The sequence below is a fragment of the Cygnus olor genome, chromosome 11, assembly GCF_009769625.2.
Source record: "Cygnus olor isolate bCygOlo1 chromosome 11, bCygOlo1.pri.v2, whole genome shotgun sequence".
Taxonomy (NCBI): domain Eukaryota; kingdom Metazoa; phylum Chordata; class Aves; order Anseriformes; family Anatidae; genus Cygnus; species Cygnus olor.
The window spans coordinates 14,775,581-14,790,672 of record NC_049179.1 but is presented as its reverse complement, the minus strand read 5'-3'; the positions used below and the strand labels follow the sequence as shown (position 1 = coordinate 14,790,672).

The window sequence follows — 15,092 nt, the reverse complement described above, 5'->3', positions numbered from 1 at the left end:
CCTTTTTGGAACTTTTTCAAACCACTTTGAGGAAAAATTAACCTGGAAATTTTGAGCTAATTTTTTTTTGATTTCTGGCTTTCTGTTGGGTTACAACCAGAGGATGCTATGAAACTGAAAAATAAAGGAGAAAAGGATCTTTTTGAAGGTCACTTTCCTTCTGGGGTTAGTTCAAAAATTTCAGAAGGGGCTGACTTGCTTAATTTTTATATACGAATAATGCAACAAAGGCCAATTAGAGAAGAATCATGTCATGATACAGTTTGCATGATTGCTGCTAAACTGGCCAATATCTGGAGCTAAAAAGAATCAGAGCAGAAAGAATGGATTGTTCTTGTACTGATACTAAGCTCACGGCTGATTCCTGGTCTAGGAGCAGACACAATATTTATACTTGCTTGCAAATCCTGCCTCTACCTTTGTGCAAGTGCGATACCTCTGTTCCAACTGCTCCAGTGCATTCTATCTCAGGATGGTTGTGAAGCTTACAGGGCATAATTAGGTTTTGGCTTCTGAAAGAACTGAACCTAATACCAGCTTCTTGCTGGAACTGCAGGAACTGTAAAACCCATTGGGTATGGACTCATCCCACCACTTGATGGGTGACTGGGTTCCTCTGAGGACAATAAATTTGATTTTCATAGGGAACCCTAATGTTTGTCTCCAGCAAAAGTGGTCTCACAATGACAGAATACAATAGATGTTTTCACTTAGCTGTAGGAGGTATCTTGCATCTTTTATTCACAGTTTTATTCCCAAGAGACAATATGTGGAGCAGAGTAAGGGAACTGGAGATTTTCTTACTCCTTTCACTCCCTTAGGGGCCATGGGGTTAATCTAGCAGAGCGTTTTTATCTCCAAACCGTAGCAATGTATGCTCTTGGCATAATGAATCAGCTGAGTGGCATCAACAAAGAGATTTAAATAGATAGACAGAAAGATAAATATCTCTTTGTTCTGCCTGGTAAGCAGTGCATTGCTCATCATATTTCCGGATGACTGTAATTCATTTTTGTGATTAAATATACTGCATGTTTTCCAGTGGTCCTTGTGTTCCTGGCAAACACTTCAAAGGGGACTGGGATACAAGGAAAGGCTTCAGAAATGTTCAGAAAAACACTGTCAGTCATAAGTTCAAACCCTGGCTTTAGAATCTGTCCTTGACCCTCAACACAAAATCAAAATTCTTTCAAAACTGTGGATTTCTTTGTAGTGTAAGCCCTTTGTTAATCTTTGTGCATCTCTGTTTGGTATGTCCGCATACTGGCTGTGCATCCACGTTACATGTTTTTAGCTAACATAACAGACTGTTCAGGCCAGCTACTCTGTCATCACAACACAACTATTTTCAATGGTTAACAGCACTGCCCTGGAAGCCAAAGGGGATGATCAATTCTGCATGTGCGGTGAATTTAAGACCACAATGACTGTTTTCATATTGCCTGTCCAGGTCTCATTGGGTAGAACTGAAACTCCTGTGAAGAAAACAGTATGTGAGTGGCAGGTTTGGGGAAGGTGGTGAAGACTGACCCGTTCTCAGGGATGCTGTAAGACAGACCAACCAAGCATGAATTAAAATACAAAGTGTCATGTCTGGGCACTCCTGTAAGTTCCCCAGAAGGAGAACTTCCATTTTGACTGAACATACTTGCCAGACCCAAGAAGGTAATAGACTTAAAAAAAATAAAATAAAAAATCAACCAAACAAAAAGGGTCAAAAAGTCATAGGATGTTTTACCACTTACCACATGGATCATGCATATTCGCTCCAGGAGGGGTGAGTTCTTGCTGCCTACAAATCTGTGCAGAGCCGCTTGTACCTGTATGATTCATTTCCACCATCTGTATTTGTGCCAATATATAGACAGATACACAAGCAGGTGCATCCATAGATGGAGGCACCAACAGACACAGACAGGTGGGGAGGCCTCCTTTTTCCATTCTGCCTTCTGGAGATCTTGGCATACTTCCTCCTTCATTTATTTGCTACTTTATTGACTATACAACTGAAAAAATCTGGAAGAAAAAAACACTGAAAACACAGGAGTGCAGAAGAGAATCAATGGAATGAGACAGAGAAACAAAATGAATGCTTTCTTGCCCTTTCAGTTATGTAATTCTCATTGCTTCTGATCAAAGTGCTGAGGGAACCATGGTCCTGCCTCTCCCATCTCCTTGCAGAACAGACTGCCTCAGCTTCACTTTTCAAAGTGACTGTTTTGTTCTTAAAAGCTATATGGAAAAAATGAGGGAAACAAAACTGTCTTGCTCAGCTTTCTCTGTGCTTTTCATCCAACGATAAGACTGATGAGCAATGGGACAGTTGTTTTCTGCCCCCCATGGAGCTAGAATCCAAATGTGAAATTTTTACCTGAAATAGAGGAAAACCTCACAAACACACTTTCTATCTACAGGATATCTACGCTTTCTATATATTTATTCTATCTACAATAGAATTCTATTTAACTTCCCCAAGCAGCTCTATGCACGGTGCTTTCCAATATTTCCCTCACCCTATTAACATCGACACAGAAAGCTTGGACTTCAAGTGGTGAATGCCAGGAGCTGTAAATCCTTAAATCTAGTCCAATTTCATCTGCCTCTGAACAGTTAAGGGAGGGTCTGAGCCTGATCTAAACTGTCCCTACCTTGCACTGCCTGACTCTTCTTGTCATGTTTTATATACTTATTGACTTTTACAGAGCTCTCTGAATAATTCTTCAAGGAAGATTGACTGATTTAAGGGGCAGGTCGTCCTACAGGTTAGTAAACATGACAGCCGACTGAGGATTAACAGGAAATCATGAATAAAATCATTGGGATTGATAAGGGATTCTCAAGCAATTAAAGTGTTCTAGCAGAAAGACAAATAGAAACATGAAACAGAGTGAAGGTCAAAGGAAAAGGATGACTTACATGCTAACCACCACTGAGCCCCAAAATACAGGCTGTACTGGTAGAGAGAGTGTAAGAAGGTTAAAAGGGGGATAAAGTGCTACAGAGGGATGTGGACCGCAGTGTAGGTATCTGGCATGGCTGTGCATAAGGTATAAGAAAGGAATACCTGTGGGACCTGCAGGTCAGTGCAGCTGCGTGTCAACATCAACAGGATGGTGTGAAGATGCAAAGCAGTTAACAATAAGTTAGCAGACTTTTGCTGGTCTGGAACACCATTTGTTTCCTGCCTTGTGACAGCAAAGGTAGAGAAAAAAATGAAGGGTGAGACCAGGTAGGCCCTCCAATATCATCTTGAGGTAAAGTTTGCAACGTACCGTGGAGAGCAAATTGAGATGACTTCACATATCTTCCTTTCCCTTTCCAATATTTTCACATATCATTGCTAGGATTGAGGTCTACTGCCTCCTAGCTGCTTTCTCGTTATTCTCTCCATGGCTTCTCTTTTTACTGATTTTCTTCATCCAGAATATTACCCCTTTCTGTTTTCTCTTCTCCTGTCCTGTAAATCCTCACTGATGACTTTAATGTTCCAGGTGTGAGAGGTTCTGGCACTCTGTTTAATGAACTGGAAATGAATTGGAGCCTACTAGCTCTGGAGAAGCCATACCAAGAGCCATCTGTTGTGAGCTGCAAATGCTGATCGGTATTCAAGGAGCTGAGCTCCAGTTTTGCATATGCTACTTGGCCCCTTGGTTGATTAGCGAGCTTCTGACAGCTTCTAATATGTGTCACAGTGAAGAGTGTCAGGACCAGTTGGGAAAGTATTTAGGCAGGGTTGGTTTGAAGGAAGGGATCCTAGAGTCTGGTATAGCTTCATGTTTGTCCTGTGGGGCTGGGCATGGGGCACTGTGGGTGAAGGGATGTGCTTTAGAGTAGTCATGTGGAAGAACTTAAATTTTATCACAAGTTTTATAATCTTCTCAGAGCCCCATATCCTGAAGCTACACGATTAAGGGAACATTGCATCTCTCCTCTTATATTTTTATAAAACTACCTTTTATTTAAAAAAATATATATATATTTTTCATCTTTGTGAAGTAAAACCTTTAAAGCGTGATCTGAACATTACTTTAAACTTTTTCAGAACCATAAAGAAATGGAAAAGAAGCCCAAACTGCTGTTGCTCATGTTGGTGTTTTGTTAACTTTTAAATACTGTGGGTTTTATCTAGCCTCATGATTTTAGGAGAAGGGCTATGATTGTCCAGCATCAGTTGACTCATGGCTTTCACTATGCACGTATGTGTGGGAATGGGTTTAGAAGTTAAATATAATTTCACTGGCTGTGACAGTACAGCTACAAGACCTTTGTATTTGTTGATCTCATCAAGGTGTTTTGTCTGGACTGAAATACAGTGCTATGCGAAGACTGTATGATTGGCTGTCAACTAATCTTATTGTTTAGCTTTTTTCAGTCCTTGGGATCTTCCTTAATTTTGGAAATGCTTATGGTGCTGTGATCTGGATTAGGTTTGTTAGCACTTGGAAGGAGATAAGAGCTCTGTGCCTATGCCAGCCCTGGTTTGCTTAAAGGAAAACCTTTGTTCTTTAGGGTTGTGAGCAACTGTTTCCACCTAGACAGAAGACATTTCTGTACAATTCCAAGAACCTAGCTCATACTTAACAAAGAACATCTTAAACTCTCTAACAAAACAAAATAATTAGCTGTGTCCATTAGGCGGAAAAAAAAGAGGAGCTGTAAAAATCTGAGTTTCTAAGCACCGAGTAGCCATATGGTTATCAAACAAAATGAGTAGTCGAGAGAGTTTCAGCCTTTTCTTTCAGCCTTTTTTCTTTGATTCCAGAATCTAACAGCCGACGGGCAGTGAACAGAGGCTACCTGGGTGGATTGCTAAGACTCTATCAAGACTGGCATCAAAATGACATCTCCAACAACTACATCTATATTCGTAGGGGTCTCCTGCTCTGCCTAAAGCACATCACCAACATCCAGCTGGGCAGGGAGACTTTCCTTGGTTCCCGAGGTATGGAGATTCTCTTCACGAGTGTGCAGGTAAATGGTGCTCCTGTGCTTAAGTGAGATGGATTGGTAGATAGTGCTGGGTCCTATCTCACTGTGTAGAGTTCTATTGAAAACTAGACTTTTCGTCCTGCAGGAAGTGCTGGTCTTATTCTGGATTTGTATAACATTTATGAAAAAAAAAATGACAATGTCTAATTAAAAAGTATTGACAATTTTCAGTCAAATGAAAATGTTTCAGTTTACAACTAATTTTAATCTCTGCTGAGCCTCACAGAAATTGTAGTTCACTCTTTAATGATTTTTTTCCTCCTCCCTTGTGGATCCTGCTGTCTGCTTGGACAGCCTCTCCTGAAGCGCAGTGCAGTCTCCACAGAAGAGTTTTTGAGGGGTTTTGTGACATGGTTCTTTCTGGGTATTCAGATGGATAACTGCACTGAATCACTTTTTCCATGAAGGAGTGTTGATTTAGTCAGACTCTTGTTAATGATGTACATAGAATCATTTAGGTTGGAGAAGACTCCTAAGATCATCAAGTCCAACTGTTAAACTTCAAAAATGCATGAACTGCTTTTACAGAGGCCCAATTTTAATCTTGGGAAAGACATTGTAGGTCCGTAAGGAAAGATGATATAGTCCTGAGCTTACTTTCTTAGCCTCCTTTGGAGAAGTCCTGCACAGAGAATCCTTTAGTTCTTGACCCATGTGATTCCACAAGGGGTGTTTTCATTGTTATTCTCAATGGCCAGTGTATTATCTCCTTTCAGAACCATCACATACAGGATGAAAACCTGTCCCCTTCTCTAGAAAATTCATTGCCTTCATATCCTGTGTATCTCCTCTTCCACTGTTTTTATCGCTATTGAGAACTATTCTCCTGTGACAAAAGATACTTCTTACCAGCAGTAGACGATAGGATGGCAGGCTTTTCTTCCCACCTTCCCTTCAGGTGACCACAGTCAGCAGAGCTTGCAGGGAGTACAGACTCTTTTTATGGAGAATCCCTGGTCTGCAAAAACTTCAGTAGTAATTTACACCACAGCAAGCTTTTCCTAGTGCAAATCAATAAATTTGCATAGGTTCTTAAAATAATCAGTAACGCGCTCCCGCTTATATTTCTTAAATAGGTACAAAACTCCTTAATGAAAGCCTGAATGCCACCACAAGCTCAGCTTTCAGCTCACCTGTGAGCTGCCCCCACAGGGATGCCTTGCTGCGCCAAGGCCCACCTAGGCAGCACCCCAGGCTGCAGCTCTCAGCGGGCACACCCATGCAGGTGCATGGGGACACAGTCCCCTCCTGCCGCACTGCAGGACGAGGAATCAGCATCGGGGACGTGCCCTGAACACACCCCTGCCTGGGGGAGCATGCGGAGGGAGGGAAGTATGGACAGAGCATGGCAATGGTCGCTTGAGGGTAGATGTCAGCTTATTCCCTCTCAAGTGCTTTCTACAGCCCTTGTTCCTTTCTGAGCTAACACCTCCTGATAGCTCAGCCTAGGAGCAACACCACAAAAAGTGCAAACATGGGGTCACATTGGGCGAATAAACAGGAAATGACATACTAAGTATCCAGTGAACACTGAGAACACTAATCCTTCCCAAGGTTAGAAGTGGAGCGGAAATGACAGCTTCAGGGGCCCCCAGTTACTCTTTTCTACTGTGTGCTAATAGGTTGATCTTGGAAGAGGAATTATCAAGGTTAATAGATTCAAAGCTCAACCTTCCCTCCTTTTATCTTTGGCGTATTGTCAGTCTTACAGTGTCTCTCCAAGATGCGAGGCACCAGGAGGAGTCTGGCAGCCATATAAGATGTCAGTCATGTTCTTCTTTACTCTATACTCCCCTCTGTATTCCTGGTATCATCTGGTATCATATCTTTTGACTTAGTGTAATATTGAAGACTTTTTTTTTTTTTTTTTTTTTTTTTTTATATATATCACATACATATCATAGTATCTTGGTAAGAACATTACAGCTTCAAAGGTGGAAAGATTAACTGCAGATGCTGAAAAGCAGATCTTGTGAATTCAGGTTAGCTTTACATGAGGTTTCAGAGCTAAGGATTCACTGTTTCCTTATTCACAATATTCCACTACAAAGTAAATGGGACAGTTTGCACACATACAAAACAACCTCCTCTCTATTTCTCAGTTGTCAAAATAAAAATGCTTTCTAATACAGTGATGCAACACTTTGCAGTCACCCGTAAACCATGTTATCTTGGAATCTCAGAGCAATTTATGATCAGTAATGAAAGCAGCCCCACAGATTCCCTGTAAGGTATCTGGAGGCTTGTTTACATTTGTAAGTTAATTTGCTATAAAGAAAAATGACTTTCAAAACAGTATTCCTGAATAACTCCACATGTGGAAATTCATTGTCAATATGAACGTCTTGCTCTTGACTAGCTCAATTCACTTTGAAATAACTAAAGATGGCTAGCCCAAGGCAGTCATTTACAGTCTTGTGTTCTAGTAAAAACAGAACATTTTTAGTTAGTAAGATATGGCTTGTAAACTATATAGTATAGTAAACTATAGTCAAGATTTATTCTGTTCCCATGTGCAGACAAACTTTTCTTAACTTTCTCTCAATAATGAGCAAACTAAGGCACCCAAGCACCATATGAAAGAGTGAATAAATTGAAGAGCTGGAAGTAGAAATCATTTGTCCTTGGTCTTTCTCTCTAGCCACAATAGGACTTTCATTGGAGATGCTTTCAAAATTGTCTATTCTCTCACCCTTGTTCATAACAGCTAGAGATCTAGAAATATGTATTAAGATTCTTGTAGTGAGTCTTGTAAGCATGTCAGCTTTAGATGATTTTTCTAGTCTCCCTACAGGAATCCTGGTTAATCCCACTGAATCTTTTAATGCTGTTCAATCATACATGAGAAAACAGAATAAAATCCTGGAGAAAAAAATAATAGAATCAACACAGCAATTTTCCTGTTCTTGCTTATTAAGAAGCACTTTGTTCTTCTGGCCCATTCCTTGCTCTGCTGAGTTTTTCTTCTCTAGCCAGTGTCCTAACTATGGTCTGTGATACAGTGGCCCAAAGTGCCTACTCTGCCCTTTTGTCTGTTCCACTTAACTGTGCTGAAGGGAGGCGAACACTTTTAAACGGTATTAGAATTATTATATTAATATTTCTTTTTTGCCTTATAGCGCATTCATACTGTTTGAATTACATTCCTGTTCTGGTGGTCTAAGCCATAGTTCCAACTTGATAAAGATATCAGCATGCTCATAAGCATGGTATAAGCTGTGAATTTCAGAAGAATGCTGCATAGACTCATCAATCTGATGGAGGCTGTATAGATACTATAGATGCGCTGTACTGGGGGGAAATATGAATGGTTTTCTGAGTAGTGAACCTACCAGTTCTAAGGTTCCATGCCCTCCCCCAACCTCAAAAAAAAAAAAAAAATCAAAAAAACAACAAAAACAAACAAATAACATAAGAAGAAGATGAAAATGTGTCACAAATGCATGTTCCGATCAGAAGAACGTCTCTTGGAGATCATGTGCAGTAGGCAGGACGACAGTAAGAAACAACCAGTTCTTAACATTGCTTTCCTTTGGTTCACAGGACTGTTTGTCTTGCAAAAATCTGGATCCTATCGTAACCACTGTGACTCAGATTCTAAGAAAGTGCTATCCCAAGGAGCCTCTGCCTGTGGTGTCAGTAAGAAGTTCCTATTCCTTCCCTCTTCCTGGGAATGTCAAGACTGAACCTCCGTGTGTGGGATTTGAAGGTAAATTGCTGAAGGGTGAGTTTGGTAAGAGGAAAAGGAGCATGACATAAGAATTAAATGTGGGATCTGAGGAAGGGAGTCTTGGCAGCATAGTCCTGAGTTTTGTAATTAAAATTATTCCGGTGGCCTACAGTGGCGCTCAGCAGGGATGAAACCAATTCCACGTCTTCTTGAGGCTTGGAGATTCTGTTAGGAGAATAAATCAGAGAAGATTAAAAGGACCAAGGGAAATAAAATAAACTATTCTATGATCCAAAATAATAACAGAACAGATAGGGTATGGCAGAGGCTGGAAATGCCATTGCTCCATAACAACAACAGAGAGGGAAGAAACTACCTGTGCATGACTGTGGGGATAATGCTGCCCTGCAACTATTTCAGTAAAGAATCGTGGGACGTATGATCCTTTCTCCTTTCTAAAATACAAGCAGATAGCAGGCAAATTGCTTGAGTAAATGATATATTTCAGCACTTGATGAAAATAAGAACTCAGGCACAGGCAGGACAGCCACTCCAAAGAAACAGAGACAGCAAACTCCATGATACACACAAGCAATTTCTCTTTTGTTTTCAGTTTCACATGGAAGATGCTCAGATACTATAATGATGATAACAGTAAAACACCCTAATCTAGATAACATGGATTAAGACCATCCTGTAATATCACTGCAGCCGAGCAGAAAATCTCTATTGCTTTGTAATATGAATTGGATCCATATCGTGGTGATATTTTCATGGTTTTGAAAGGCAGTGCTTGATTCCAAGAGAACAGAGCTTTAAAAACAGGGAGATTTAGTGCCAAATTCATTTATACTAGATTAACAAATAGGATCTGCTTTAATCAGGGTTGTGATGGGTTATAGTTGGAAGGCTTGTGAGCCACGCATGTGAGAGACTGCTCATATTTCTCTGGAGGGCCTGAGAGGGATATTAGATTGAACCCTTTTGGCTCTACCTCTTTTTTGCTTCTGCAGACGACTATGAAAGTGATGGAGAGGAAGAGGTAGAAAAAGACCTGGATAAAGGCGACGTGGAGAGTAAGGAGGAAGTAGGTATATAAACAACAATTTCCTTTATCATCCATATACTGCAAAATAAAACATTTCATTGTCTATTTTGATATTCTGATAAACCATATAAGCAGAGAATGTAGATATGTATGTAGTCTCATAAGTACACTATATGAATAATAAAAGAAGAATACTTGAAAGAAGAGAAAGGACTGCCTTTCACTGAAGAGCCCCCCATGTTTATTGTATTAATTGTCAAGCTTGTGACCCCAGGTACAGGTTTGGTGACTTCTCTGTTCCTGAGACTGCCCAGTGACTGTTAGTATCACATGCACAGTCAGGCATAAATGAGTGATCTTTGATTTCTCTAAGTGTAAATCATCCTCAGTAGAGGATAAATGAATTATCACCCAGGAAAGACTAACCTTCATTTTCTTCCCATATCAGAGCATTTTTGTTGTATTCACCTATCCTAGGAAAAAGGTTAAATGTTTTAGGCCACACCTGGGGCATTTGAACTTAGATTCCTTCTTTATTTGCTGCTGCACAAAAACAAATAATAAAATGAAATATTCAATACTTATTTCTCCCTTTGCGCTCTCTGACATGGTCTAACTGGCAAAAACAACAACAACAAAAAACCACCATCGGCTGAGGATGAGTACAAACTTTTGTTCTGAAGATACATACAAGCTCATACACAAATGTGAATTAGTGAATGCTGCTAGTAAGTCTTGTCCACAGAAAGTGTTTGGGGAAGGAAAACAAAAGAAATGAAGTTGCAAATGAAATGAAGTCTAATTAGATGTGATTGAGACTTCTGCGGAAGAGCTGTATCATTAGTTGCCCTCTTTTTCTCTTCAAGTATTAAACTGATATGTCACCCACTGAGAAAAGTAAAAACAGAAACAAAATAAAACAATACCACTAGTTCACACCATAGTGTCCTAACTTTCCTGTCTGTTATCCATAGATAACAGATAGATATTAGAGCTTGTCAAGATGCTCATTAGGAATAAGGTTTACTGTGAATTTATCTCCTCCTTTAATTAGTTATTCATTCAGAAACAGAGCCTATATGCCTCTCTTCTGTTTCATTATTCACAAGGATTTACTGAGTAGAAGTGAGCAGTGTTTTGTTTGTTTTTGCCTAAGTTGACTCTGAATGAGTTTTAAGTACTATTTGTTGGGTGTGCTGGTCATACATCTCCCATGACAAATCTTTCTAAACGAAAACAAGAAGGGAATGAATAATGAACTTTCAGATCACTTTTTTGTATGAGATATCATTTGCACAGCATTTCCTGGTACTAAGATGGCTTACAAACATGTCTGTAGCTAGCCACGCATACTGGATAATACCAAACAAACAAACTTGGCTCTACACTTCCAGCAGTGATTGTTCATACAATTCCACAAAAATCAAAATTACCACCTCAAAAACAGATCTACATCAAGTTTGAAGTTTTTTCTGCATTATGTTGTTGATGGTAAATCCTTTTGAATTGACCTCGTGTACTTTGACCTGAGATGCTTAGAGGCTCTCACTGCCCTTTCAACTATGCCCAAAAAACAGTTCAAACTGCTCTGAGTACAGCTGTGGCTCAGGGTTTGAAACACCATAGACATTTTTGCATTCAGGGGAAAAAATAAATCTGATAACAGCTTCAGAAACTGTTTAGAAACTGTTCAGAAACTATCAGGAGTGAATAAGTTCTTTGCTAGCATTTGGTGGTGCACACTTACGAATGCATGCTGAATTATTAAAATAATCCTGTATTGTAATGACCATTCGATAACATCATGTGTCCATCTTTCATTCTTGCCTCATCTTTTCCTGGTTACTTATGCAATGATGGAATGCTTGGCACAGCTTCTTTTTGGTTCTGGAATCTGATATGGAGGGGCTTGCACATCAATTTGATCCTCTACAGTTACTTTTGAATGTGAAAGTTTCAGATACAATTCTTATCCCTGCTTCACTGATAATATCTAAAAGTGTTTTTTCATATATATAAAAAAAAAAAAAAGATGGAGAGTATAGAAGATGGATTGGGCAAGAGTTTTAAAGATTGTTATTAACAGAATTGAGACGGAAACATAAAATATGAGCAATTGGTTCCTGCAAGCTCAGTGATACTGAGGTGGGCCTTTCTGTTTGATCAGTAGATGCTCAGAGACACCATTTGGTTATCTAAATCAAAGGTAGAAGTAGCCTGGGAGGCCATTTTTTTCCTTTGATATATTTTGGTAATTTTCTTGGTAAATAGATATTTTTTTAAATTATCATTTCTTTGAATAAAAATATTACCAGTTATCTCTGGAATAATATACTTGGTTTTCACGACATAAAGAGAATGGTTGATATGCTTGAAAAGAATTAGTGGCAGTTGGTGTCTCTTATTTTGGAACCTGTCAAGCTGAGCTGCTTGTAAATAGGTTCAAGTTTCAGTGAGTGGGTCTTACATACTTTTTGGAAACTAAGTTTTTGGGTTTTTAACACTACTTCTAGGTAGGTACTTGAATATTAAAGCATCAAATTCCTCTTTTTCACCATCTAGCCTCTCCTCTTTTGCCTCTATTTTCCATTCCATGAATTGACTTCAACAACCTTCATGAGTATGGGAGGAATGGTTGTAAAACATACGATGTCATTAGAAACAGAGAATGTTATGCAGAATAATACTTTTGCAGTCATTTTGTGGGACATGTTCAATATATGTACTTTTTAAATTCTGTTTTTATAGGATTATGACTTGGAGACAGATGTTAACAAATTGAGGTCAAGGCCAGTACTTGACCGGCCAGAGGAAGAGCTTGGACAATATGAAGCAATGTGCCTAGAACTTTTCCATAATTTTCAGGTACAATTACAGCATGCCTTCCTTTACTTTTGAATACTCAAGAGGTTAAGAAATACTTGAAAGGGAGTAACGACAAGAGAGAACCAGAAGACTATTGCAAAAGGAAACCTAGGTGTCTCATGGGACTGGAGGCACAAAAAAAAAAGACTTTTTGTTGCAGCTTATTGGCCTCAATCAAGACCGATAGAAAGGGAGTGATGTTGTTTAGCGCACATTTGGCTGGATATGGATTAACTAAGTGCTACTGAATCAATTGCCACATGAGAAATCTGTCAGATAATAATTTGTATCTTTGCTGGCAGTTTCAGCAGCAATATCAAGATCAGAATGAGATGTGGAAAATAAACGCTGTCAGCTAGCGGTTTGAAGGAAGTGATGGAGAAGATTGCATTGCCACTGAGTGAAATGCACAGTTCAAATCATTGCTCTATTGCAGTTTGGGACAAGAAATGAAGAAGGGTGTTGCATTTGTTAAAAGTCTCAGAGAATTTAGGAGAGCTCAAAGCTATGATTCAAATTGAATCTGGAAAGGACCATTGTCTTAATGTATAACCTATACATATGATGCTGTTACATTTATTATGACCATAAGTAACTAAATAGGTTTAAATTATACTCTTGCGTAAAGGCAGGGGTGGAGTTTTGCATGACAGATTAACCTCCTTTAGCCTGCTGTAAGAAGGCAGCCTTTTGTGAATTATCTTCCCTAATTTGTTAGAACAATTGGTTTTGTTTGGAGATGACTCATCTAGATGACTCAGTCCGATCCTCCTTATATTCTGAGAACTACTGCTGATACAGCTTTGTGGATAGAGAAATTCTGGCAGGTGGTCCATGGGCTGAGTTTACTTTGGATGTCTTATTGGATAAGTACAGTTCTGGGAGATTTGTAAGTATTTTCTTTCTTCCTTGAAATGATTCCTCTGGAAGGAGGAACAATCTGTCTTTAGTTTCTTTTAATTTCTTCTGCTTTTTAAATTTAAAGGAGCTTGAATCAGAGTCTGAAGAAGACAAGAGCTTGGAGGACAGGACTGAGAATCTTCCCTCCACTCCTTCTCGTTTCATTCTAAGTGACAATTCTGTGAAACATCCAAACTACAGATGGAGGAACCAAAGCGCCACAGAGGCAGGACCAGATCCAGGAGAGAAGAATTTCAAAGTTTCACTGCAGACCTGGACAAAGAAAGAGAAATGCAGACGGGATATAATTGATGAAGAGAGAGACGGTATAGAAACAGTCCAAAATACAGGCTCCTGTGAAAAGGAAAATCCAGCCAAGAGTCATGTGTTTACTCTGCGTCCTCTCCCAAAAGAGGATGCTTGGTACAAAAAAATATTTAATCCTGAATGTGAGGCTTCAACTGATCCTAGTTCTGGAGAGAGACTGGAGACCTCAGACATAGTGACAAACCTTCTGGAGGAGCACCAAGAGAACATCCCATTCCATAACCCTCACTTCTATGTAGCCAGGGCAAAATGTATCAAGTCCATACCAGCCTACAAAGACTTGGCATTCCCTGATTTCTGGGGTCACCAGCCACTGCCTTGTGGCAAGCCCATGTTGGAGCGGCAGTATGGGGTTCAAAGGTGATTGTGCTTTAATATAATTAGGTTTTGACTGTCACATTTCTGAATTTCTTAGGAAGTTATAGAACAAGTTTTGGACCATTTGCCACAAGGAGATAGGCCACAGAGCAGGATGCTTTCATTTAGGTTTTATTCTTGAAGAAAGGAAATTTGTTTCCCACAAATAAGAAAAAGTTCACTTTGGAAAGACAGAAGACTGTCCTTTCAGGATACTTTTTTTTAAATTATTATTATTTTTTTAACCTTCAGTCTTCTAATCCAGACACCTTTAGTGCATGCAACAAAAGGTTCCCTCTTGTTCTTTGAGGAAAAATCCTTTCTGTCACCTTAGACCTGTGTGTCTGTGTCAGGTTATTGTTGGGAATCTTCCTGTCAACCCTTCTGCTTCTGTGTCCCTCCTTGCTGAGTCTCTTGCTCTCTGCTTGCTTCATGGGGTCCTCCAGAAGCTGCTTCTCCTCTTCTTGCACATGCACCTGTTTGTGGTGAAGGGTATAAGCAACCACTGTTCTGGAAAGTCCTCCGTGAGCCAGAGAGCAGCAGCCGGGACAAGGCAAGTGGGTTGCTTTCCTTCCCTGCTGCTCAGAATTCTAGGAAAAGACAACATATATGGCATGCAACATGCAGCAAGAAAGAAAACAAGTCTCCCCTCTGGCACGTTGCTAGAGGTTTCTGTTGTTCTCATGTCATTTCAGGTTACAACGGAGGGGAAAGCTGTGTTTTGAAGCTGTGCTGAGAAAGAAAATTCTTCTTATAACAACTGTTTTTTTTTCTTTTTTTTTTTTCTTTCTGTTCCATGTGTGGCTGCATGCAATGACTTCACATTTCTTTTTAGCAGCATAGGGATTTATTACCAGACAACAGAGACTGAACATCAGGGCTCTGAGCTAAACTTCAGAGTTGATCAACACTAACCAAATGAAATTTGTGAAGACT

General features: G+C 39.7%; 1 protein-coding gene across 2 annotated transcripts in view; it reads left to right on the top strand.

The window, feature by feature from the left end:
- Positions 1-15,092, top strand: part of AGBL1 (AGBL carboxypeptidase 1) — a 289,216-nt gene that overhangs the window by 49,011 nt on the left and 225,113 nt on the right. For both annotated transcript variants that reach the window (XM_040570157.1, XM_040570156.1), the window contains exons 7-11: positions 4,763-4,971; positions 8,533-8,698; positions 9,673-9,746; positions 12,456-12,572; positions 13,558-14,159. In XM_040570157.1, the coding sequence (XP_040426091.1) occupies positions 4,763-4,971; positions 8,533-8,698; positions 9,673-9,746; positions 12,456-12,572; positions 13,558-14,159 (1,168 nt within the window). The remainder of the gene's footprint in view (positions 1-4,762; positions 4,972-8,532; positions 8,699-9,672; positions 9,747-12,455; positions 12,573-13,557; positions 14,160-15,092) is intronic.